The sequence below is a fragment of the Chiloscyllium plagiosum genome, chromosome 21 (genome assembly GCF_004010195.1).
Source record: "Chiloscyllium plagiosum isolate BGI_BamShark_2017 chromosome 21, ASM401019v2, whole genome shotgun sequence".
NCBI classification, from domain to species: Eukaryota; Metazoa; Chordata; class Chondrichthyes; order Orectolobiformes; family Hemiscylliidae; genus Chiloscyllium; species Chiloscyllium plagiosum.
The window spans coordinates 41638192-41665225 of record NC_057730.1 but is presented as its reverse complement, the minus strand read 5'-3'; the positions used below and the strand labels follow the sequence as shown (position 1 = coordinate 41665225).

Genomic DNA, 27034 nt, shown 5'->3' with positions numbered 1-27034 from the left:
ACAAATTGGTTGTAGAAGTGTATGAGTAAACATTAATTTTTCAAAGTTTAATGTATTTTGAGAGACAGCTGAAGGAAGCCTTTTTATTGAATCAAAATGCTGAAGAAAATAGTGAATTGTATTCTAACAGCTTTTGGCAGAATGCTGTTAATTAATGTTTGCCATGAGAAGTAAAGTGACTGATTGTAGATTGTATTTTGGTCTAAACACTATATCGTCAATGAAGACATAGCAATTTTCAACATTTCAGTACATCCCAAAGTGCTTCATAGCCAATAAAGTGTATATTTTTGAAATGTGGTCACTAAGGTAATGCAGGAAATGTGGCAATCAATTTACACACAGCAAGCCTCCACAAACAATGCTGACATAATAACCAGATAATATGTTTTATTGATGTGAAATATTGTTAGGATAAATCCTCAACTCTTATTCAAAATAGTGCCAGAATCTTTTCCATCTATTTTGAACCAAACCTTGGCTTAATGTCACATCTGAAATATGGTACCTTCAACAGTGCTGATTTGGAGTATCAGAGTATAATTTGTGCTCAAGTTCTTGGAGTTGACTATGAACCTATGATCCTTTGACTTAAAGGCAAGAATACAGAAATATTAGGCATAGGTTCCAGACTACACAACCACTGTACCTTTTAAGACAAGTTACCTGACACTGCAACATTGAACATTCCAGCATAAAGATACCCACTTCATCTTATGTCTCTCTGTGCATATCTCTGCCTGTCTCTGTCTCTCTCCCTTGCTGTCTCTTTCTTTCTCTCTCGTGCTGTTTCTTTCTTTCTCTCTGTCTCTCTCTCTGTGTCTCACAATGTCTGTCTGTCTGTCTCTGTCTCTGTCTCTGTCTCTCTCTCTCTCTCAACAATGTCTTCAGTCAGCTATGTGTAACTAACATCAGTAAGCACACAAGCCAGAAAGTATGTGCAAGTTTGTAAAATTGTAGCCATGTAAATACTGAGTGTCATTAATAAACTTCAAGATATCTATCTCAGCGAGAATCTGGTCTGCATAGAATTTGTTGCACAGGCTAACATGTAGAAAACCATAAAGTGTGTCAAGCATTACCAAATGAGTCATACTTGACCCCTACCAAATTCAAGAAGAATCATATGGTGACAAGTGAAACAAAAGCGAGAGAGATCTACATTAATATGGGTTTTACGGTTTTATTTATATAGGTCTAAATAGAAGATTGATGGGCTTGGGGAATCTTCTAGAAACCGATAAAATTCTAATGGGACTAGACAGATTAGATGCAGGAAGGATTTATCGATGATGGGTTAGGTCCAGAATTATTGGGCTATGGCTTAAGGTTAAAGGGTAAACCTTTTAGTACTGCGATGGGAAGACATCTCTTCACCAAGAGAGTGGTGAGCTATGGAATTCATTACCATAGAAACACATTCTCAAGAGGAAGTAGACATTGCTCTTGTGGCTAAATGGAAATGGAGGAAAGTGGGTTTAGGGTATTGAATTTGAAAAGAATCCATAACCATAATGAGTAGCAAAACAAGATCGATGGGTCGAATGGCTTACTTCTGTTTACTTCCATGTTTCCAAATTTGTACATTTTCACAGCCATTAGATGTTTCAAAGTGCTTTCTGAAGAGTAGTTACTGTTGCAATGGAAGCAACACTTGGCTAAATTGGTGCATAATGTACAGTGCATTCTCTCTGTTCTAATCCTGGTTTTGTGATTGTTTGCCTCGATACTGACAAATAATAACATATTTCTGTTCATAAAGTACTGATGGTCCATTCATGTGAGTGGCCACCTGAGCAGAATGTCAAGAAGAATTTAGAAAAAATGTGAAATGCTCCTTTCACTACCCTCATGATGTCCCAAAGTGGTTTCCAACAAATTTGATAACTGGAAAACCTTTGAAATGATTATATAAGCCAAAAGTATAACACCTTCCACATTTTACAATATGTTTATGTAGTTTCAGAATGCCAGCCAAGATCTCAATGTCCTGGAAAGGCAGCAGGTTTGGCTTGCTGACACCTTCTGTCTGCACTTTGTCTTCTGTTGAACGTGGCCAGTGTCTGTAAAAAGATAAAAATGCATTGAACAATGTAAGACATTTTGGGATCTTCTAGAAATCAGACAGTGAAAAACCAGTGGTGGTGGATCAATAGAAATGAGGTGATGTGTAAAAGTCTCAGGTTCAGTCTACTACCACCATTTTGGTTCCTCCAAGAAAGATGAATTCTGTTCCATCCCCTCCTTTTGTCGAGAGAAAATATGAGACCTCACCAGTATGTCTGTAATTGTCTGCTTTTTGTGTGTCTTATTCTTACATCCTGAAGTGTTCTGACACATACCTGACAGTTGTTTTTACCCTCACCAAATCGCTGTGACTTTTGTTTTTGTTTCTATCTATTAACCACCAGCAGTAAATCGCCTGTGTAGCAATTAGATATTTGCATGCAAAGCTCATTAAAGGTAGTGCGTACCTTTTTTGTGTGATTAATGATTGGTGCAGCTGAGAAAGATTAAAGGCGGTCTGCATTCTCTGGCTTGTCTTTCTCTCCTGGCTTTCTTGTCTTTTATTTTAAAAAAACTTGAATTTCCACAATGCCATTGATGAGTGTCGGCAGCATTGTTGTATAGGAAATTTGTGGTACAACAGGAGCTGAGAGCTGGATCAATGTGGCTTAATTAAATGAAGACACTCAAGCAAACTCATCTGACAGCTGGAATTTGCTTTAATTGCACTAACAGTAGTTTCATCCCTAAAGGAATCTGTCATTATGAGCCTTCTCGTGCCCAACAAAATGCTTCAATGACATAACTTATAACTGTAACCTGAATGCTTCCCCAAGTAGCTGTATTGATTTACTCAGACTTGCTGCTTCAGACAAGTTTGGTTACTGACCTGAGGCCACTGAGGTAGTGGAAGTTAATGCTGACTGAAGGCAAAATGCCAGGGAAGTTAATGGAGCTAGTTCTGAATAACCTTTAGTGAACTTCTACATGAGCTAATGTATAATCAATATGAAGTCATCACCTAAAAGGGTTGTAGGCATAATTTTTCCCCATGACAATTTAAATAAATGTGCACTTTTTATTGACAGAATTCAAAGCTCTCTACCTTTAAACACTAATATGTAAATGGGTAGATGCACTTGATAGCATAGAAACATGTCAGGAGTTGTTCATTCAGCCCCTGGAGCCTTCTCTGCCAATCAGTTGTTTATGATTGGTCTTTATATTTATTGATACTCCATATTTATTGATACCTTAACTAACAAAAATCCATTAGGCTCAGTTTTGAAAGTTTTAATTGTCCCAGAAAGCCATTAAACTATAATTCTACATTCAAACCAACTGCCTACTAAGTTAATTCAATTTCGGTGAATGAGGGCATTGCCATTTGTGTCAACGTTCATGAGTCAGGAATATTTTGTCCTCAGACCACCGTTTTAAAGGAAGGATAGGAACAAACTGGGGTGCAATGTCTACTGTCCAGACCCAGTAAAGAATAGCTATTTGAATATAATGAAGGGGCCTGTTTAATAGAAAAAGGAAAATGTAGAGGAGAGAAAAATGTAATAAAAAAGTCTTGTGACTCAAAAATCTATTACATTTTATTACAATCTAATGGCTAACTTTTATAGCCAAGGTATTTTAAAATATTCTGTCTGCTCCTCATTATACTGTAACCTTCCTCATTCACACATGCGCTACAGGTTTGAAGATAATAATTTCTAACAGATTAAACCTACATTCCTTTTCACGTATCACAGCTCTTTCATAAAGAGCCTTTTATTACTTTGCCTGAAAGCTCTTATTAGCGTCAAAAGCCAGTAAATGCATTGTGGCATGCAGTGCGTGTGTATATGTATTTTACACTTTCTAATCTTCCATTTCTTCCAGGCATTCCGATCCCGAGATGAAGCCCAGACACAGTTTTCACAATGTCTAATTGACAAAGATAAATATCGCAAACAGATCCGGGAACTAGAGGAGAAAAATGATGAGCTCCAAATTCAGATTGTCCGGAAAGAAGGGAAAATTGTGGCCTTGGAATCAAAACTTAGGCGTATGTCCAAGGACACCATGTCTGCAGACCAGGTGAGGTTTTTAATCATCGTGTTCTTTATTTTTTTCCATTAATTCTTCCTCTCCCATCCCATTGCATACCTATATGCAATAATATAGAAATTCATATGTATTTTGCTGGCAAGGTAACCATTTATTGTTCATATGTCACTGTCCTGACAAGATAGTCCAACCATCTTCAGCTGCCTTATCAATGACCTTCTCTCTATCATAATGTCAGAAGTGGGGATGTTTGTTGAGGATTGCACAATGTTCAGCTCCATTCAATACTCTTCAGAAACTAAAGCAATCTATGTCCAAATGCAGCAGGACCTGGACACTATCCAGTTTGAACTGACAGGCGGTAAGTATCATTTCTGCCACAAAAGTGCTAGACAATGATCATGTCCAGCAAGAGAGAATCTAACCACTGTCCCTTGACATTCAATAGCATTGACATTACCATCACTGGATTTCCCCACTATCACTATCCTGTGTGTGTGTGTGGTGGGGGAGGGGGGGGTCATAGTTCATTGATGTATTCATAAAATTTCTGTGGACTCCAGAGCAGGTCAGAGGTTAGGAATCCTGTAGTAGGTAACTCCCTTCCTGACTCCCCAAATCCTAGCCATTAACTACAAGGCATGAATCAGAAATGTGACGAAATATTCTCCACATGTGTGTGTAAACGCAATTCCAATAATACTCAAGAAGCTTGACACCATCTGCTTGATTGGTAACATATCCACAAACATTCAGTCCCTCTACCACTGACACTTAACAGCAACAATGTGCACTATCTATACAAGATGCACTGCAGAAATTCACCAAAGCTTCTTAGACAGCACTTTCCAGTTCCATGTTCACAGTGTGGTGCTGGAAAAGCACAGCAGGTCCAGCAGCATTTGGGGAACAGGAGAATTGATGTTTCAGACATAAGTCCCTTATCAGGATCTCCAGCATTTTTAGTCCTCACTTTCTCCTACTTTCCAAATCTATGACCACACAATTACAGGGGCAGCCATTACATGGGAACACCACCACTTGCAAATTCCCCTCCAAACCACATACCATCCTAACTTGGAAATATGTCTGTTTCCTCAAGATTTCGTTCAAAATCCTAGAGTTCCCTCTCTAATCACGTTTTGGATTTACCTACAGCACATGGACTGCAGTGGTTCAAGGCATCTCATCACCACCTTTTCAAAGGCAACTAGGCATAGTCAGTAAATGCTGGCCCAGCCAGAGATGTCCATATCCAATGAATGAATAATAAGGAATAAAGATAGTGGTGAGCTGTCTTCTGTTGCAGTCTGTGTAGTGTAGGTATACCCACAATGCTGTTCAGAAGGGAGCTCTGGGATTTTGACCCAGTGACAGTGAAGAAATATATATTTCAATATAGGAATGGAACTTGCAGCAAAGATCTCTTAATTAGGTGTCAGCCCTGGATCAATAGATAGCACCCCTGCCTGTGAGTCAGAGATTGTAGTAACAAGTCCCACTTCGAAAACTTGTGTAAATTATATATTCTAACTCTTAGGATTTAATGTTAGAAGTGTTGTATTTTGGGTGAGAGACTAAACCTAGACCTCACTTTCTCTCTGAAGTAAAATTGAAAAAAGTTGTAATCCTATACTTAGGTGATCATTTCAGGATCACTTTCTGATTCCTAAATGGTAAATAAAATAAATATTTCAATTTCTGGAATACCACACACTTTCTGCACGTGGCAATATAGTTCAATGTAGTACTATAATATATAGCATATAGTTAGAACATAGAACATTGCAACGCAGTACAGGGCCTTCAGCCGACTTGTGAAACCAATCTGAAGCCCATTTAATCTAACTATTTCATTCTTGTCCATATGCCTATCCAATGACATTTAAATGCCCATAAAGTCAGCGAGTCTACAACTGTTGCAGGCAGTCCATTCCATGTGGCTACTCCTGTCTGAGTAAAGAAACTACCTCTGACATCTGTCCTTTATCTATCACCCCTCAATTTGAAGCGGTGCCCTCTCGTGCTATCCATCACCATCCTAGGAAAAATTATGTACACTGTACACCTGATCTAACCCTGTGACTATCTTGTATGTCTCAATTAAGTCACCTCTCAACCTTCTTCTCTCTAACAAAAACAGCCTCAAGTCCCTCAACGTTTTCTTATAAGACCTTTCCTCCATATCCTCGTAAATCTCCTCTGAACCTTTTCCTCAGCTTCCACATCTTTCCTAAAATGTCACTTGAACGGCACATAACACTCCAAGTGCCGCTGCACCAGAGTTTCGTACAGCTGCAGCATGACCTCATGGTTCCGAAACTCGATCCCTCTACTAATAAAAGCTAACATACTGTATGCCTTTTTAACAGCCCTATCAACCTGGGTGACAACTTTGAGGGGTCTATGTACATGGACACCGGGATCTCTCTGCTCATTTCCATACAAGAATCTTACCATTTGCCAAGTAGTCTGCATTCCTGTTATTCCTTCCAAAGTGAATCTCACTTTTCCGCATTGAACTCCATTTGCCACCTCTCAGCCCAGCTCTGCAGCTTATCTATGTCCCTATGTAACATACAAAATCCTTCAGCACTATCCACAACTGTACCTACCTTAGTGTCGTCAGCAAATTTACTAACCATTCTTCTACGCACTCATCCAGGTCATGGATAAAAATGATAAACGGTAGTGGCCCCAAAATGAATCCTTGCGGTACACCACTAGTCACTGAACTCCAGGATAAACATTTTCCATCAACCACCACCCTCTGTCTTCTTTCAGCTCGCCAATTTCTGATCCAAACCGCGAAATCACCCTCAATCCCAAGCCTACAATGGGTAACCTTACCAAACGCCTTATCAAACTCCATATACACCACATAAACAGCTTTATCCTTCTCCACCTGTTTGGTCACCATCTCAAAGGACTCAATAAGGTTTGTGAGGCATGACTTACACTTCATGAAACCGTGTTGACCATCCCGAATCATCTTATTCCTATCGAGATGATTATAAATCCTATCTCTTATAAACTTTTCCAACACTTTGCCCACAACCGAAGTAGGGCTCAATTACCACAGTTCTTTCTACTCCCCTTCTTGAACAAGTAGACAACATTTGCTATCCTCCAGTCTTCTCGTACTATTTCTGTCAACTCTTTCAGCTAGCCAATATCTGATCCAAGCCGCTAAATTGCCCTCAATCTCATGCCTCCGTACTTTGTGCAGTAGCCTACCTTACCAGTTCTGTATACACTGCAACCTTCAAATATTTAGGAGAAGGTAAAAGAAAATATATCACTGTTTGAGGAAAACTATTTAGCTCCACGTGTAACTTTTAATCCACTCAGCGAAGATCTCTTAGTTAGGTGTCATCCCTGGATCAATAGATAGCACCCCTGCCTGTAAGTCAACAGGCTGTGGTAACAAGTCCCACTTTGGAGGCTTCTGTAAATTATATATTCTTACAATTTAACGTTAGAAGTTTGTATTTTGGGTGAGAGACTAAACCTAGACCTCACTTTCTCTCTCTAATAGTTGAAAAAACTGCTATATTACTTTGAAGACAAACTGAGTGGAATTTTGCTGTTATTTATCTTTAAACTCACATTACATTTAAAGCTAACTGTCCAGCCATTTATCTCATTGCTGTATGTAAATTGGTTGCTGTGTTTCCTACCGTGCAACCATGTCTTTTCAGATTATTTGGATCTAAAGTACTTGGGACATCATGGAATTTTCTATGTAATTATATTTTAGCAAGCTTTCAAACACTGGAGACATTTTGCATTAAACCATAGGACTGGGGATATGTTACTGAAGGGCTAGAGATGTGGTAACCTGTAGCGTTGTTAAACTAAAAAGTGAAACTTGTTAGTGCTGTCTTGTCTATTGTTTAATCTCTGCTTTAATATTTCTTCAGTTTTTTTGCTGCATTTCATTCTGAAAAGTTTATTACAGTTTTTCAATCTTTTATGAAGTTCATCCTCCTCTTAGATCATGAGTACCTCGGGTGGGAGCAGGTTCAATCATGGACTTCAAAGAGGACTGTATAATGTTGAAAGAAAAAAATGAATTGCAGGGCTTCAGGAATAGATGAGGGAGTGAGATTAAGGAGTAGTTCATCCAGAGAGCCAGCAAAAAACATGATAGGCTGAATGTCTGTATGATTCCAGAACCTTATATGTGCCTTCAGAAGAATCATTTTCTCTGTTTAAAGTTCAAGTAACCATTTTTGACAAATGAAAACTTAATCTCGGTGAGTTCAGAAAAGGTCTTGCTCATCAAGCTGCATGTAACTTTTAAACCTTCTTTTCTTGCATAGATGCATTGTCAGGTTAATGTGGGTCTTTCTGTTATATGTCTCATACCATGCCTGACTTTGAAGTGCTCAAGGCTGTCATTGGTACAACATGAACAAAAATTGATGAGCAAAGAAATTGCCTTTCATTCCAGCATTTCTTTCTGTTTGCCATGTGCTTTTCATATTCTTCAGTCTTGGGATATGTGCATTATTGGCAGGGTTGACATTTATTATTCATTATTAATTGCTCTTGAGAAGAAGATGGTGAGCCATGGACTTGACCCCAAAGTCCACATGGTGAATGTCTTCCCACAATTCAGTTGGATAGCATGTTCCAGGATTTTACTGCAACGATTTTAAAGGAGCAACTCTAAATTCAGTCTGTGACTTGAAAAGTAATTGGAACAGCAGTTGCAAGCGAAAACAATTAGCTCCATTTAAGCATTGAAAATCACAGGATTGAAAGATATTGTTAATATAAGTTTTCCAAGTTGCTGCAGACCATCTGACAGAAATAGACCATAAAGTCAATTAAGCCTGTCTATCATCCAGCCACAATCCCAACCCCATATCCTTGATTCATTCGATGCCCAAAAACCTAGCAGAGTTTTTGAAGATGGAAACAGACCCTTTGCTCCAACTCGTCTACGCCAACCAGACATCCCAGTCTGACTAGCCCCATTTGCCAGCACCTAGCCCATATCCCTCTAATGACTTCCTATTCATATACCCCTCCAGATGCCTTTTAAATGTTGTAATTGTACAAGCCTCTGTCACTTCCTGTGGCAGCTTGCTCCATACACGTACCACCCTTTGTGTGAAAAAGTTGCCCCTCAAGTCCTTTTTACATCTTCACCGTCTCACCTTAAACTTATGCCATCTAAGTTTAGACTCTCCTACCCTAGCAAAAAGATCTCAACTATTCATCTATCCATGCCCCTCATGATTTTGTAAATTTCTGTAAGGTCAACTCTCACACTCCAGTGCTACAGGGGAAAACGCCCCAACCTATTGACCCTCTCCCTATAACCTAAACCCTCCAGTCCCAGCAACATCCTTGTAAATCTTTTCTGCATCTTCTCAAGTTTAACACATCCTTCTTTTAGTAGGGCGACCAGAATTGAATGCAGTACTCAAAAAGTAGCCTCACCAATGTCCTGTAAAGCCGCAACATGGCATCCCAACTCTGATACTCAATGCACTGACCAATGAAGGCAAGTGCACCAAACCATCCTCTCCAACTGAGACTCCACTTTCAAGGAACTATGTACCTGCATCCCCAGATCTCTTTGTTTAGCAACACTCCCCGGGACCCTACCATTAACTGTGTAAGTCCTGTCCTGGTTTGCCTTACCAAAATGCAAAACCTCAAACTAACCTAAACTAAACTCCACCTGCCACTCCTCAGCATATTAGCTCATCTGATCAAGGCCTCTGTAGTCTGAGATAATCTTCTTCACCATCTACTATACCACCAATTTTAGTGTCTTCTGCAAATTTTCTAATCATGCCTCCTATATTCACATCCAAATCATTTATATAAATGACAAACAAAAATGGACCCAGTACCAATCTCAATGGAATACTGTTGGTCACAGACCTCCAGTCAATCACCACCCTCTGTCTCCACCTTAAAATTAATTTTGCATCCAATTGGTTAGTCCCCCGGACCCTATGTGATCTAACCTCACTAGCTAGTCTACCAAACTTGTCAAATGCTTTGCTGAAGTCCATATAGACAACGTATCGCTCTGCCTTCATCAAACTTTTTTGTTACCTCTTCAAAAAAAAACTCAATCAACTTAGTGAGACACGATTCCCCACGCACAAAGCCATGTAGACCATCCCTCATCAGTCCTTGCCTTTTCAAATGCATGTAAATCCTGTCCCTCACAATTCGGTCCAATAACTTAATCACCACTGATGTAAGGCTCAGCGGTCTATAGTTCCCTAGCTTTTCCTTATAGCCTTTCTTAAATAATGGTATCACACTAGCCAACCGCCAATCTTCCGGCACCTAACCCGTGGCTGTCTTGAACTCAGTTTTGAAGTTACTCATTGACTGAACATATCACAAACTCTTCAGTAGATAATTCAAAAGATTCATAGGTCTAATATTAATCAGAAACTTGACCTAGAGAAGAATAGGTCTGGCAGCTCCAAGTTCCAGGGTTTAGATGTTTCAGGCATGGTAGAGGTGGAAAAGGAGTTGCATTACTGATTAAGGAGGATGTCACAGTTGCACTAAGTGAAGAGGTGCTGGAGTGCTCATCCTGTTAAGCCATATGGGTAGAAGTCAGGAATAATAATGGTGCAGTCACAATGATGGGGTTATATTATAGACATCCCAATAGCCAAAGGGAGATAGAGGAACAGATATTTAAGTAGATCATGGAAAGATATAAAAACAAGGCTGTTTTATTGGCTGGGACTCCCTTAGTGCCAGGGGCTCAGATGGGGCAGAATTTGTTAGGTGCATCCAGGAGAATTTCTTGAAATAATATGTAGCTGAACTAGGGAGGTAGCTGAACTAGACCTTGTATTGGGGAATGAACCTGGCCATGAAATAACTCCACTGAGGCTCGTATGTCGTCACCAAGTCACCTTATATTCACTTGTGGAGTGCCAATTCTCAGAGTGAACAGGGCCTCTGACACTCCTGTTTATGTCATTCAGCCAGGACTCCAGTTGGACCAATCAGGGTTACCAGTCCCAATCAGGGAACTTTTATTCTATGAGGGGGTCAGCACACTGACCTCGTTACAATCACTACATCCTTTCACCTCTGAGTGTGAGGACATAGGATGGTTGGTTTTTTGTTTGTAGCTTCTCCTGGGGCATTTTAAAACCAGAGCTGAAAATGTGTTGCTGGAAAAGCGCAGCAGGTCAGGCAGCATCCAAGGAGCAGGAGAATTGACATTTCGGGCATGAGCCCTTCTTCAGGAATCAGGTTTTAAAACCAGGTCAAGTTCCTCCAACTCTGCCTCTGATACACGTGGCACATAATGCACAAAAGCTCACCTCTTGCATCCGGAGCATCTCAGAAGAAATTCATTCTCTGTTTTAAACAGCAAAGTTGTCAAGGCAGTGACATCTGCCTTGTCCATCTCAGATTCCAATGTATCTTCAATGCTCGATGGAGAGGGAGAAGCCAGATTCCAGAACAGTCGGAACAGCATTTGAGGAGCCAGGCATTGTTTGCAAGCTGAGAGCTTTCATATGGTCTACGTGCTTGTTCAGAACTGTCACACATACCTGAACTTGAAACGTCACTGGACCTGACCTGTCACTGACCATGCCTCTTACCCATGTAGGTCCACTTCGATGGTTCCTACACCAAACTTAATCCCCTGAAGTAAGTGCTCTCTCTTGCTTAGTGGAATCTTGTGTCCAGCATTGGCATTTTTTGTTGCCCTTTCACTCCTCTCCTCCTCGCCACCTGGTCCAGAAAGTTCACATCTAAACTGGTGCAGAGTTTTCTCCCTATCAGCTACTCTGCTGGAGCTATCCATGTAGTTGCATGAAGGGTGATCTTCTAAACAAATGGAACCGGGACCATTTGGTATCCAGTGAAGCTGTAAGCTGTTTTTTGAAGCCTGCCTTGAAAGTTTGAACTGTTCTTTCTTCCAGCCCATTGAATGATCTGTCCGTATATGGCAAATACCATTTGACTTCAGGAAATACTCAATTCCCTGCTTGTTATTTGTGACCAACATGTTCAGGAGTCCATGTATTACAAAAGATACTCACTATTGTCTATTGTCGTCCTTGTGTTTCACAAATGAACTCAGTGGGTGTTCACAATGACAAGAGCAGTGAGCCCAGGAAAGGATCTGCAGAGTCAACGTGTAACTGAGTCTAGGGCAGGGACGGGGAACCTGCAGCCTTACGGCCATTATGTGTGGCCTTTTGAATGAATCCAAATTTTGCAGAACAAATTTTTTATTTTTTATTAATATGTTTATTTTCATCCTTTATTATTTTTATTTTAATCTTAAAATGAATATATTTAAAATACCAGAGAGCAAAAGAAAATTCAACAAAATAATCCTCACAGACTGACCGCCACAATTAAAAAAATGTGATTTTTGAAGAATATATAATTGAAGTTTCTTGGTTGCGGCCTTATTAGATTACAACTAACATAATGCGGCCTTCCAACATGAAAAGGTTCCCCACCTCTGGTCTGGGGTTTACCCAGCCATTCCCACAAATGTGGGGGAGCTGAGGTAGTAACCTTTGTCCTTGTTGGCCCACCAATGTAGCAATGTTTGCATCCAGTCCTGGCCACCAGATGTAACTTCTCACCAACATCTTCATTTTGGAAATCCCTTAATCAATATGGTGGGGATTGGTCTGTATCTGGCAGTAGTCTTTGCTCAGGACAATCACTTTTGCTCCACTTGCCACACTTTCTAATGACAAAGCCAATTGTAATGCTTGTTTGAAGTCTGAAGAGCTTATGCTCAAAATGTCGACTCTCATGTTCCTCCGATGCTGCCTGACCGGCTATGCTTTTCCAGCACCATACTTTTTTGACTCTGATCTTGAGCATCTGCAATCCTCATTTTCTCCCTGTTTGAAGTCCAGTTGGGTTTCAGCTAGTAGTGCTTTTGCATGGTTACATCATGAATCCCACATACCAAATGGTCTCTCAGATCTCATTCAGGGTTAACCTGAAATCACATGTATCTGCCAGTTGTCTTAACCAAGTCAAAAATCCCTGTTACGGATTCCCCTGATTTTTGAATTGATCGGTACAACTGATCATGTCTCAGAATTAGAGGAGGCGTGGGGTTGTAATATTCATTAACTAAATCTGTCAACTTTTGAAAGGTTTTAGTATCTGGTGCCTCAGGGAACGTTAGGCTCCTAATAACCAAAAAAGCTGCAGGTCCTCAAGCTGTCAGGAAAATCAAGTCTTTGCTTTTCAGCTGTCCCAATGTCATTTGCCCGTAAAAGATAACTTGTTCTTTCCACATACCTGGCCCAATCTTCGACGGTGAAAATGTCAAATACAGAGTAACCTGGATTATCTGATTATCAATTATCTTAACTTCGGATTATCCAAATACAATTTCAAGGTCCTTTAAAAACATTACATCAATTCTCTTGATGTTCTCTTTAAATGTGACAATGTTGTTCACCTCAACTGTTTCTTGTGCTAAAGTATTATCAGGCAATGCTGTCAAGCATTAAAAACTGCCCAGTTTTTACAGATTATCATCAACTGTATAATTTCTGATTTCTCTCTTCCACCACAAATTGTTTTTAGATTACCCTCTCTGCCTCCACCTTCACACTCAACAGTAACTGCAAAGAGCTCATTAACTTCTTTGTCATGAAGGTTAAGAACATTAATTCAATTGTATCTGCTGCCTCCTTCCATTCTCTTAGGACACTTCCTATGTATTCACTTTGCCCAAATGTTGAATTTGCATCATTCTCCCTTTTTGGACTCGTTTATGGATGTGGTCCACCACCTGCTTTGTAAACTTTAATCCTACCAAACTGCTGACTATTCTCATTCTCTTCTAGGCTTCTATTTTAGCTGATATTATTAATAGAACATAGAACATAGAAGAATACAGCGCAGTACAGGCCCTTTGGCCCTCGATGTTGCGCCGATCCAAGCCCACCTAACCTACACTAGCCCACTATCCTCCATATGCCTATCCAATGCACGTTTAAATGCCCATAATGAAGGAGAGTCCACCACTGCTACTGGCAGGGCATTCCATGAACTCGCGACTCGCTGAGTAAAGAATCTACCCCTAACATCTGTCCTATACCTACACCCCCTTAATTTAAAGCTATGCCCCCTTGTAATAGTCCTTTCTGGTCTGGTTCTAGGGTGCTTTCCTTCAAATTTGCTACCATCATCCATCTCTCAGAATAAAACCTTTGATCCCTTCAAAGTTGCAAGATGCCTTCCTTTGATTTGCTTTGTTACTGCCCAGATCCATGCTCATCTTTCTGGAATGCAGTGTGTAAATCCCTCAAATAAGGTATTCACCCATATGAAGGTAACAGAACTGCTCTTAACAAACTTTAAGTATGGCTATCAAATTGGTAAACTATCTCTTCTTATCCTTCTCATCTGCCACCTCTACTGATGTTTTGTCCCACACTCTCACCCTCCACTTCCTGCTGCCTCACTTCCAGATGACGCACTGACATAAGACATAGTTTCAGAGCAGGAAAATGTCAAACCCTTTCTCATACAAACCAGTTAATGAGATACAACGATGAGCATATAAAAACACCTAATGCGTTCCTAATGGAAATTGGTGATCCAAAAAACTCCAGTTCGATGGCTCCTGTTTATATCATTTGACATCTCATTGAATCTAAGCTTGATTCAATATAGGAATGTTTCACTGGATCAAACAGTATGACTGAAGAAATAGAATTACTATTGTTACAGATTTTAAAAAACTGCATGATCCCAGATGGCATAACTCAGGTATGCTACAAACAACTCTGCCTCACAAAGAGAATTGAGAATGTATACATGATTTGCAATCAATATTTCTCATTCTTGAGCCTGCACACATGTCTAGATTTTGGCAACCTTGTGATAGCAGGAGGTGTTCAATTTATTCGAAGAAACAATGAACAGGTCAAGAATCATTCATTTATGTCCAGTCCATTTAAAGAGAAGCCAGTCAGGGAACAATTGATCCAGGAACAAATTGCTGTCATTTAACGTGCAAAGGGGTAAGTGATAAAAGGGTTTCATCGGGTTTCCTAGACTTCTCATGGAACTTGCAAGGGAAGAACAAATCTACTGAAATTACCTTTGATGGTTTATGATGGTTCACATGATTAACAGGAACGAAATCTGTGACCACAGACATTGGGACCTTGCGATCTTGTTCGGATAATCCAAAATTCAGTTAATCGAATGCCAGATAATTGAGTTTCCTCTTCTATATTGGAGTGTTGGGAATGTTGTCCATTTATATCCTGACTGAAAAACCTTCAGACTGCAGATATTAGCAAAGTTTGTGAACGCAGCAAATAATGACAAAGAGAAGGATCAGTTTCACCCACTTACGAACATGAGGAATTTTTAACTGAAGTTGTTCAGAGAGCAAGACTGTCTGTAGAACAAAATTGGATTCAATAGTAGATAATGAACAAACACAGGTTCAAGAAGAACATTTCAATTTTTCATTTCCAAAAGGAGGATTACCAACATCAGTGCTGAGTAACCAACATTCCTCCAGTGCTATGACTGGAGCTGGGGAAAAATTCTGTGTATTGGTACAATAAGCAATGAAGGTGGATGAAGATGCCCAACAGAAACAACGACTTCAGAGGAAGCGTTTACATTCTTCAACACAGATTGAAGATAGATATTTGCTTACACAAAATTAAGATCAGCTGCATACAACTTTATGGAAGCTTGACCAACATGTGCTGCTTCAGAACAACAAAAAAAGAAATTACCTGGTTCAGAAATCCAGGATACAGCAAAGAAAAAAGCACTTGATTCCATTGATCAGCCTTCTTCCATGAGGAATGTTCCACCAACGATGTTATGGGGCAACTAGCTGTTTCAACAGGCAAGAGATACTCAGTAAGAGAAATCCAGAAGATTAAGGGCTCTCTAGTTATGGATAATATAGCTCGTGAATTTGTAAAGTCAAAGACTTCAGGCATGATAGTGTAGTGGTAAATGTAACTACATACGTGAATGTACAAATATTAACAATGGGAATAAATCTTGGTAGAGATGTTGTATAAGGTAATAGTTCTGAGGTTATTAATATTGGAAACAGCAATAAGCTTTGATGATGATATAATCTTGGGTGGTAAAATTGGAAGAATAGCTCTGGATCTTGGGGGGAATGGTGTGTCATCTATATCATCCAATAGTCTTAGTAACAATGTCTAATGAGATAATGTAACTTATGTGCACTATCATTTAAAGAGCTATATCTTGTAGTTTAAGAAGAGTATTTTCTCATTAAGACACGCACTCATCGTTATTCTGCTACCAATGTAAGCCAAACAGGATCTCAGACTCAACCAAGGAGAGAGGAATGGTGGCAGTATTCTTGTACAGTCAAATACCACATCAACTACCTGCTATTAATGTGTAATCCACTCCTACAACATTTGGTATGGTGCAAGGCCAGAAAACTGTCACTAATATTAATGAACTTTGATTGGTTAGTTAACAGGAAACAGCAAGTAGGTGTAAATGAGTCATTTTGGAATTGGCAAGATGTGATGATTTAAGTATGAGAGGAATCCTATGCTGAGATGTCAAATATTTACAATTCAAATCAATGGCTTGGAGGAAGGGACAAGCCCTTCATAGACCTCTTTGCCTCTTGACCTCTCTCGCCTCTATTAAGATCAAAAACTGACTACTTCGATGAAGCTTTTAGTCACTTGTGAAAGAAGCTAACGTAGCTCTAAAAATTGACAAAGGAGGCTTGTCAAAACATTAATTGCTTTTAGGCTGCTTTGCACCTTAATAATTCATAAAGAAAAAAGAAACATATTGGTATTTTTAGTCTATAAATAATACACTGGGCCATCACTTCCCCAAATGTTATCCCAACAGTGTTCTCCCATTTTGAATCCCAAGTAACTCCAGATCATAAAGGTAGTCTTCAGAGTCCAGACACATATTCCAACCCATCTCCCTTCAGACATTTTGCCAGCCGCTGTTAGATACTTTGACTTTCCTCTCTCTGTCTGTTGAAGTTAGGTTCATACTAAAGGCATTTAAAAGTAAATTATTAAATTTAAAGTAAAATAATTAAAACAGCAAAAGCTAGAACTCCGGTATAGCCAAAGAACTTAAAATCAAATTGGTTCACATTTTGCCAGTATTTTTGATTCATTAGAGACGGTGAGTCTTCTAGTGAACAGTGCTACTGCCCTGAAAAGGTGCTGTGTGTCATAACTTAATAAAATTGAAATAAATGTATTTTGAAATTGATATTTCAATTCCCTGCCTTCCTCTCTCCCTTGGTTGCACACAAAATTTGAAAAACTCCATAGTCCTTCTGCAGCTGCTGACAACAGTGACACTTCTGGTCAGTTAGTAAACAGCAAGCCAAGGATATCTTAACTACATAAAGTTAGATATATATTATTGTTAGAACTCAGATATTTTGCAAACTATGCAGAACACAAAAGTTTGTAAAACTGATGAACACAGAGATTTGTATGTGTAAGTTCATTTGCAAGAGCTGAAAATGTGTTGCTGGAAAAGCGCAGCAGGTCAGGCAGCATCCAAGGAACAGGAGAATCGACGTTTCGGGCATAAGCCCTTCTTCAGGAAAGACAGCCTGACCTGCTGCCTGACCTGCTGCGCTTTTCCAGCAACACATTTTCAGCTCTGATCTCCAGCATCTGCAGTCCTCACTTTCTCCTCGTAAGTTCATTTGCATGTCTATATTTAGTGTAATCTATAAGATATATTTAAATCCTTTAGTCTTCCAATTTTAATTGACACAAGCATGAGTCACAAATCTAAAAGATTGATCAGAAATAAAACATTAAGCAGTGGTTTGTCATTTTTATTACCTGTATGTACATCACAGAGTGTGCAAGTATTTTCAGAAGACACTCTGTGGATTTGATAGATTACTTAATGTTGTAACATGATTATAACCATTTTTAATGCTGGATTTTCCATGGCATAAGGCGATGGCAGATTACGTTTACATCTTTGATCTGGGATCAAGTCAAGCTGAAAATGAGATAGCAGGTTGCAGGATTCCTATGTGAATTGAGTCAGGGCAGTGTCTCAATCTTGGCCACCTTGATTGGCACTGCACCCATCAAAAGTGCACAGTAGCAACACTGTGTAACATTTACCATAAAATCATGTATTTGTGTACCATATAAACAATCCAGTAATAGTTGTAAAGCTCCCTAAATATATGCCTCTGTCTCATTCCAGAACAGTTACATCATTTAAAAGACACATTTGGCTAGGTACATGAATAGGAAAGATTTAGAGGGATATGGGCCAAAAACAGGTAAGTGGGACTAGTTTAGTTTGCAAAACCTGGGTGGCGTGGAGAAGTTGGACTGAGAAGTGTGTTTCTGTGCTCCATAAAAGCAGCACACAATAGGGCAGTAATACACAAGGGGGGTGGTGAGCTGCCCAGTGTTCAGCTCCTCATCCTTTATGTGGAAATCACCCTGACTCTGACTGCCCCAAAAACCTTGACTGACCATGTGCAGGCTCCTGGACTGTTTGTTGAAGCTGTCTTTGACTTAATGTGCTGGACTCTGAGTTGGCTGAGGCCAACTGACAACTGTGACAAATGGCCTTCCTTTGTATCTGTGCGAAATAGCATGGCAATGCAGATGTAATATGAGCCTTGTACCAATGGGTGAGGAGGCAATGTGCAAAAAGCCAAGGCAAGGTAGGGATGCTGTGAGCATCCAAGTAGGCCTAGTATGAGTGAGCACTTTGACAGTGAATAAAGAGTCCAGATGTGCAACGGCATTCAAAGTGGATTGGAGATGTGCCATGAGGGTTGTCGGAGGCTGACACATAATGGATGCCAATGTCTGTGGATGTGGAATGTGTGTAGCTGGTGCCCATGGAGAGTGTCCTGAGATGTTAGTGCCCTGTGTTCAACACAGACATTGTTCAGAGCAAACAGCGAGGTGAATCTGCTTGGCACCTGCTGTAACTTCCTTGTTGAGTTTTAATGAGATCTAACTTCTTTGGTGGGTTTGGTATGACAGAAGGGTGAATATTAATGAGAGGAATTGGACCATTAACAAAGCTTTCAACCAAAAATACATGGTTGCCATTTGTGAAAAGCATAAGAGGTAGTGCTAGTTGCTCCTAGCATTGAGATTGGGTCATGCTGAATTTCTCATCCGTTCCTCAGACTCCTGTAAGATTCAATTGGGAATATAATAGAGTGCAGCCTGTTGGGCTTAGAAATACTTGAAACTCATTTTGGCTCTAATAATGATTTTCATGGAGTTTGAAGGACTATGCTGTTGGAAAGTTAATGTCTAGAACTTAACAAAGGTGACATTAAATCCCCCACACTCTCATTCACTCCTGCAAGTGATCTCTCATTTTCATTTATAATCATCCATGGAAACGCATATTACTTCTATGGACACTGCTGAATTATTCATAATTCATCTTGCAGTAAGGTTTCATATTGTACCTAACATAATGTTCTAATTCTCCTCTGCCTTTTAATTGGAGAAGATCATTTCATTTATTCTGTGGTCTGAAGTCGAGTACTGTCGTATGTATTTGAAGAACCAAAGGAAGAGTGTAAAAATGATGTGCTTGATCTCTAAAAGAAAATTAATCCTTTCAAGAAGCACAGTTGAAGAACCTTTCTCTGAAAGATAAATGGGCTGCCCAGTATCATGAGTCATTAAAAAAGAGACTCACTTCTATTCCTAATCACTATTCAGCAATCCTCACTGGAAACAGAGTGAGTGGTTGCATTTATTTATGTGGCAGCACGTATTTTCACAATGGCACGTGATTAAGATCCTGCAGTATAATAATGCTCTCCATAATCAAAGAATTGATTGTCACTACTTGTCTCTTATAAGACATAAAATATAATTGGCTGAGTAGAGTGTTAGAGGACACCTAGATTGTGTGGAATAATTCCTCAGTTTGTGGGAGAAGACAAGAAAAGGGGAGACTTTGTGGGAACGATGTCCCAAAAGAAAAATGTTTTTGAGGAGGATTTGATCAATCTAAGTTTCACTTTTTTTCTGTCTACTTGTACAGAGCCTGCCACGGAATATTCCAGTCACTGTTATCTCTCAGACTTTGTGTCATTCCTGTCAGAAGAGGAATGGACAAGAGCAGGCGAGTTCATCAACATCAGAAGAATCGCCTGAAGACAATGAATTTTTTGTGCAGGAGCCACGACTGAGACGGAGACCAAACCTTAAAGTTTATGGAATTGTATGTAACTATTCATTTGTAAGATTAGCGAAAGAAGGCTCATGTGAAATTCCTGCCCTTGTCATATAAATCTTCAGTCACACTGAAATGTGCAAAGCTTTCATCATGAAATATTAACTTTTTTTCTGAGTGATTACCAACAGCTGGTTACTATGACTGATTCTATTTACTGCTGCCTTACTCCTCACACTGCTGATGTGACGGGTGTCCATGCAGTTTCATTTCAATTCTGGTTGAATGTGACCATAAAGCAAATGCTTGCTTTAATTTGTTTTGATTAGTTATCTATCAAAAATAAGTAATTGCAACTAACCTGTACTGTAATTAAGAAAAATTATGAATGATCTGAAATTGAGACAGGACTACAATACAATATCTTCTCGGCAATGGGAGGTGTTAGCAATGGTGTAATCTAGGCCACTTATGCATGTATTTATGGCACAGAACTGTCACGTCTTAGAAGGAAGGTTATTCACCCCTCGTGTCTAAACCGGGCTCTCAAAGTGAGCACTTCACCCAGTATCCTTTACTTATTTGTTTTATTGTTTTCTTCATTCTTTTGTACTCTCCCTTGGCCACACTTTTCCCTACTAAAGCCCATAAGATGGACATCAGCCTCTGGATCAGCACTAATGTTCATTTATCTGCTATCCCTAGTTCCTATGAAAGAAAGCCCTTACTTCTACTTGACTCCGCTCCACGCAACAAGATTGAAATAGAAACTTAGTGCAATCTGTGGTCACAAATACACAGCCTGCAGCTCCATGCTCCAGTATGCCAAAACTGGAATGGAGCCAAGCACATACTCATGTTAAATTGCTCAAAGAAAATCAGACACTGTTTCATTTTCTCCTCTACACCTAGTGTGGGTCACTTGACTTTGCATGATGTTTTAAAAAAAATCAATTGCTATTGACTGTCAATAGTTTTGATAATCAGGCGAGATGTATAATGGACCATCTGAATTGATATTGCTTCTCTCTCGGATACTGAAAGTCAAAATTGCCTCAAATGCATTTATTTCAATCATCATGTTTAGGCTTACTATTTAGTTCATTGTGTTTGATCAAAGAAAGCGCAGTCTTATGCTATTAATTTCCTTTACAGAAGCATAAAAGCATGCTGCACATCAAATCTGCACCTGCATGTGAGGAACACCTGACCTTCAACCTAATCCCATTTACCAACATTTGTGATGCATTTTCTTAATCTATTTCATGTTTATACTATTTCAGCCATTTAACTCTCACTCGTTAACTTTTGAATCACTTTAAAATCACATTTTCCCCTGTCATGTCTCCGTTCCTCTTCTCTTATTCTCATTGTTTTTCGTGTAATCTAATTTCTGTTATAAAGTCTATACTGGAAATGCTAACTAATCTGTTTTCTCAACAGCTGCTGACTGATCTACTAAATGATTACAGATTTTTCAATTTATATTTCAGATTTTCAGCAGTTTTAGTTTTGTTTTGTGTTCTGCAGCCTTTTCCTGACCAGGCCTTTTTCTTTCCCCATCCCAGTCTTATGAATTACAAATCTGCCAGAATACTACAGCCTTTGTTCTTATTTCTACTAAAGTCTGAATCTCCATTACCCGTGTGCCTTTGCTAAGTTCCACTGGTTACTTGGAGATCAGTACGTTGTTTTAGAGTTTCACTATCCTCTTCAAATCCTTGAGTCTTTGTTTCTGCCTGACACAGCCATTTCTTTGATTCATGCTTCACATGATGTGGCTCCATTTCTCCACCACTATCCTATTTTTATTTTCCCATTCTTTCTGTCAGCCAGATTTTTATTTTTCTGAGTGACTATGCACCAATATTTTGGCACTCCCTCTTCAATATTTAACTCTTGCCATGTCTCACTCTCCTACTTCAAAAGCCACCTAAAATACCAGAAGACCCTAAATTGCTTCGATTGTTGACTGGCTGCCAAATAATTGCACCATAAGTGAACAACTGTTTCCATGGTGTGCACATTAATGTCTGTTGTTCCTTATTTTAAATGTTAAATATTGCATGGAAGTTTGGCAATGAAATATGTATGTGCATACTGCACAATATTTATTCACAATGTAGTCACATAAATGCCCCATTTTAAATTTTTTATTATTTATAAAATTTAGGGAAGGCCGAAATCACCATGCACATTTCCCAGGCAACAAGATTACCAAGGTATGTAGACAACAAAAGAAACTTTCCAGTTTGAAGATATACTTTCTAAGGCTTCTAGCAAAAAGGCTGTACATATTTGGCCTACTGGGCTCTTTGGCTCTCAGCCAATAAAGCAAGATGGAATACACCAACTATGTAAAGAAACATTTTCATCAGAAGATGTATTATATTCTGATAAAGCAGACACTTAGAAAACATAAGAAATACTTGGCCCTTGTGATTTCATGGACTTTCATTGTTTGGGGAAAGGACTTTTCCTTTTGTTGGCCTTGGGCAATTTCTCTGTATTTTGCCTCAACCAGAAGGTTTTTATTCATTACTGCTGCTGTGGCTCTCATGGTATGGGACAGGTATTATGGATCAACTGGTCTTGCCCCTCAAATTCGGATGCTCATATTTTCTTTTCAAAACCAAAAGAGAAATAGTAACTTTATTTTATATCTGTGTTTTTCTCGCTCAGCCAGAAACCTCAATGGAATCAGTATTTAAAAAATAACAAGCTTGGATTTCCACACTGGTCTAAGATACCTTTCCAGATGCAATTCCTCTTGATATAAATGTTTAAGTTTTAAAATGTGCATCGTCTGAAACAAGTGTACAAATGTTTAATGTGTGTAAGCTCTGGGTCATTAAGCTTTTACTTGAGTGAAGGATGTAAATGCTAATTCACCTTTAGAGTTCAGGAATGCAGAATTCAATTCAGAAGTCACACTCCAGAACTTCGGGCACCTGGGGAGCAATGATAAACAAAAGTGTAAATCACCCTATTTCTGCTTTGCCTCCTGATTTTTCAGATAAGGAAGAGGAATCCTTTCACAAGATCAGGCTACAGAACCAAAACATAAAACAATTTTGTAGAAAGGTTACATGTGAAACAGCAACTTTTCTTTCTGTGGATGGTGATTGCTTGCTGAGTAAATCTACTATTGTCTTTTTTTTGTGTAGTATTAACAGCTCAGACAACAGGTCATTTGGCCCCACATGTCTGTGCCCATTTTTTGTGCTCCAAACAAACTTCTTTTATTCCTCTTCACTTAATTATACCCTTCTTTTCCTTTCAATATCATCTGAAGAAACAACCAGTTGTATTTAATTAGCACCTTTAATCATTTATAATGTCCCATGGTCTGAGGAGTATTCTAAGCAAAATTTAATTCTGAGTCACATCAGGAAATATAGCAGCAGATCACCAAAAGCTTGGTCAAAGAGTGAGACATTAAGGAGTATCTGAAAAGCTGGACAGAGTAAGAAAAGAGGCTGATGGGTTAAGAAAAGGAATTCAAGGGTTTAAGACGTTGACAGGATGTAGAGGCTGATTTCAGCAATGAGGCCATTAAAATTGGAAGTACTTGAGTCCAGAATAGAGGAGTGCTGATATCTTGGAGGGTTTTATAGCTAAAGAAAATGATTAAAAAAAAGGAAGAATAATAACTTGGTAGGGATTTGAAAATAAGGATAACAATTTTAAAATGAAGGGACTGTTTAAATGGAAACCAGTGTAAGTCAGAGAGTTCAAGGATAGTGGGGAACTGGAATTTGCTGTGAGGAAGAACATGAGAATTAAAGGTTTGGATGAGTTCTAATTTATGGAGGGTAGAAAGTGGAAGATTGACAAGGGATATAGTAAAATAGTCAAATCTAGATCAAACAAAGTCATGGATAATAGTTTCAGCAGCAGATGAGCTAAGACTGGGGTAGAGTTGGGCAATATGTTGCTGGAAAAGCGCAGCAGGTCAGGCAGCATCCAAGGAGCAGGAGAATCGACATTTCGGGCATGAGCCCTTCTTCAGAAATGATTCCTGAAGAAGGGCTCATGCCCGAAACGTCGATTCTCCTGCTCCTTGGATGCTGCCTGACCTGCTGCGCTTTTCCAGCAACACATTTTCAGCTCTGATCTCCAGCATCTGCAATCCTCACTTTCTCCTAGAGTTGGGCAATGTTATGACAACATGGGCTCAGACGTTCATCTTGGGATCAGCTAGGTTGTGAACACTGATTCAGTCTCAGGTAGTTATGAGGAGAGAAATGAAATCAATATCTTGGAAATGGTTTGTAGCAGAAAAAACATTTCAGTCCTCACAGTGCTAACTGAAGAAAAGTATCTTGCTTCTCCAAAAGTGAACCAACATTATTCATCTCAATATACTCTGTCGTCTTGAGTTTACATTCTAAGCACACTCTGGCCAAAGTATTACTGGTGCTTTTTTTTGTATTGGATGTTTGGTTGTATGTTCTCATTGTTTGCATCTATTTAATTTTATTTGTACTCTTAGGAATTTTGGAGAAGCCTACTTTAATCTAGCCTTACACAAACCTTAAACAAAAGCACAGTAGGCATTTTTCTGTCGCAATTTGTTGCACCATTTCTTTTTTAGAAAGCTTGAGGTGCTACATTAAATGCATATTGGGTGGTCTGGCTGAAACTCTGATTCCAAATGGTAGTCATGGCAATGTTAGCAAGAGATCAGAGCTGCAAAATAGATTATTCTTTTAAAAGGACTCACTGGAAGGAAAAAAATAAATTAGCACAGATTGTTCAGTCAAGGTCCATGCATCAAATAGCTAGTGTTTGTGGTTTTAATTATAGAGGGACCTGCTTTAAAGGTAACACTGGCTTTGAAAAAAATTGAGAATACTTAGTCCATTTGTATGCAGATATGCAACATAATTTATGTAAGTTATTGAAGCAGACATTTAAAAATCATTTTGCTGAGGGCATCTTTGTGAAAACTGTGCCCCTTTAAACCTCAATTCTCCAAAACATTGGCTTTAAGAATGTAATCACTCTAAATTTTTGTGGAGGTCCTTTTAACAGTGTGGACATAATGCCAAAATGTTGAAAACAACACGTTGTGATTATATTTCAGGCTATTGAGACTCCACTAATTAATTTGAAATTTGAGAAGTTTCCATTGAAGTATGTATAATGACTTTTCTAACAAGAAATTTAGCTGTACATTGTAATCCTATAAAAGACAGTTAACATGTTTTGCTTCCGAACCTGATGAAATCTGCCCAAAATTCTGAAAGTTTGTTCTTCCCTCAGGTGTAAAGATTACCGGCAGGCTTGTCGTCAAATGTTTGAGTGCATATGATATTTTGGTTCCACCCATATTCTGCAAATTATGCTTTTTTTTGCTTTTATTACTTGTTTAACTGACAAAATGAGCAGATTGATGACATAATGGAATGAGATAAAAGGAACAGTGGCAGCTTGTATATTGTGCTCTGTCCTCATGATATATCTTGTGTTACTGATGTTTGAACCCCTCTTCCCATTTCCAGCTTATTTAGATGAAGATTTGTCAGATGTCAGCAGCACTAAGATGGAAACTCCTAACTCCATTAATGGCTGTGATCCTCTGAGTACAATGGTAAGTAACTTTGACAGCTATGTGTAACCTTGCCTGCGCATATTTTACCTGTTGGTTGTGTTAACCCTTTGAGAATTATTCTGGCATCAAAAACAAAATTTCTGTGATTTGAGAAATATTCTGATTGAACTGTCAGAAAAGTAAATATTGAATGCAAAACAATTGCCCGTGTCATACCTTGGCTGTTTAGAGTCAGTAAAGTCAGTAATACAAAAAGCCCAATAAAATCTGTAAGCCACTAGGGGAAATTCAATCACCTGAAATTCCCTTCAGGAAAACTGGATGTACAACATAAATGGCAGCTTTGCCAATTTTCCACCAAACTTACGCTGACTAATCAGGAGGAAGTTAGTGGGAAATATGAGCAAGTGCAAGGAAGTGTATTCTTGGTGTCAAAGTTGTGAAGGGTACAGCTGAAAGAGCTGACTCCACATTCAGCATGCCCAAATATTGTAGATCAGGCACCAACAAAATAAATATGACAAAGTAAAGATATATATGAATCGAACAGTCAAAACAATAGAGAATAGTAACATGCAATTATGCAGAGTTTTTGTTGTACAGTATGTCTCAAGGCCCTTCCCAACTCGGTGCAAAGAAAATAGGTCCTTCAGTATGAGTGTACCTACACTTTGAAAAGTACTTAATTAACAATAAAATACTTTGTAATATCCTGATATCATGAACGTTGTTTTAACAATGCAAGCTTATATTAATTTATGAAATTTGCAACAAGTAACACTTTCTCTGTTGTTAAAGAAAGGAAAAGACATGGCTATTTTTCAAAATGTTTTTCAGTACTCTAAGTTAACAGAAAAAGCTGTTGGCTATATTAAGCTAATCTTTTATTGTTGGTGTTAGGACACCAAGACTAATGCAGTATACAGCAAAGTCAGGATTATTTTTATTACTTACTTGATAGTATCTGTTCTATTTGATGTGAATCACAAGGAAAATCCCCCTCAGGCAATCTATGAAAATAGGCAGTAGTGAAAACTGACAAGCAATTAATAGTTGCCTTACAATGATATTTCAGTTGTATTCTCCATTCTTTGCTTCACCACTTCCTTCCTCTGTTTTGACCCCAAGGTTCTCTTCCATCTGTACTGTTTTATAATGAAAAGGGAGAGCAAATGGAGAGATGAACCTCTGTACAAAAACAGCATAATGCGAGCAGTG

General features: G+C 38.9%; 1 protein-coding gene and 1 long non-coding RNA gene across 5 annotated transcripts in view; one reads left to right on the top strand and one right to left on the bottom strand.

Annotated features, from left to right (window-relative positions):
* The window catches only part of card11 (caspase recruitment domain family, member 11), a 243054-nt gene that overhangs the window by 140222 nt on the left and 75798 nt on the right, over nucleotides 1-27034 (top strand). For both annotated transcript variants that reach the window (XM_043711898.1, XM_043711897.1), the window contains exons 8-11: nucleotides 3898-4095; nucleotides 20128-20307; nucleotides 22433-22481; nucleotides 25767-25855. In XM_043711898.1, coding sequence (XP_043567833.1) covers nucleotides 3898-4095; nucleotides 20128-20307; nucleotides 22433-22481; nucleotides 25767-25855 — 516 coding nt within the window. The remainder of the gene's footprint in view (nucleotides 1-3897; nucleotides 4096-20127; nucleotides 20308-22432; nucleotides 22482-25766; nucleotides 25856-27034) is intronic.
* On the bottom strand, nucleotides 808-27034 carry LOC122560795. 3 transcript variants are annotated; one of them, XR_006314812.1, is made up of 5 exons: nucleotides 26771-27034; nucleotides 23152-23210; nucleotides 15825-15928; nucleotides 15170-15475; nucleotides 808-2063 (listed from the first exon to the last, which is right to left on the bottom strand). It is a non-coding gene; the product is annotated as an uncharacterized LOC122560795 (long non-coding RNA). The 3 variants fall into 3 exon arrangements; XR_006314810.1 differs by having other exon boundaries at nucleotides 15170-15358; XR_006314811.1 differs by lacking the exon at nucleotides 15170-15475.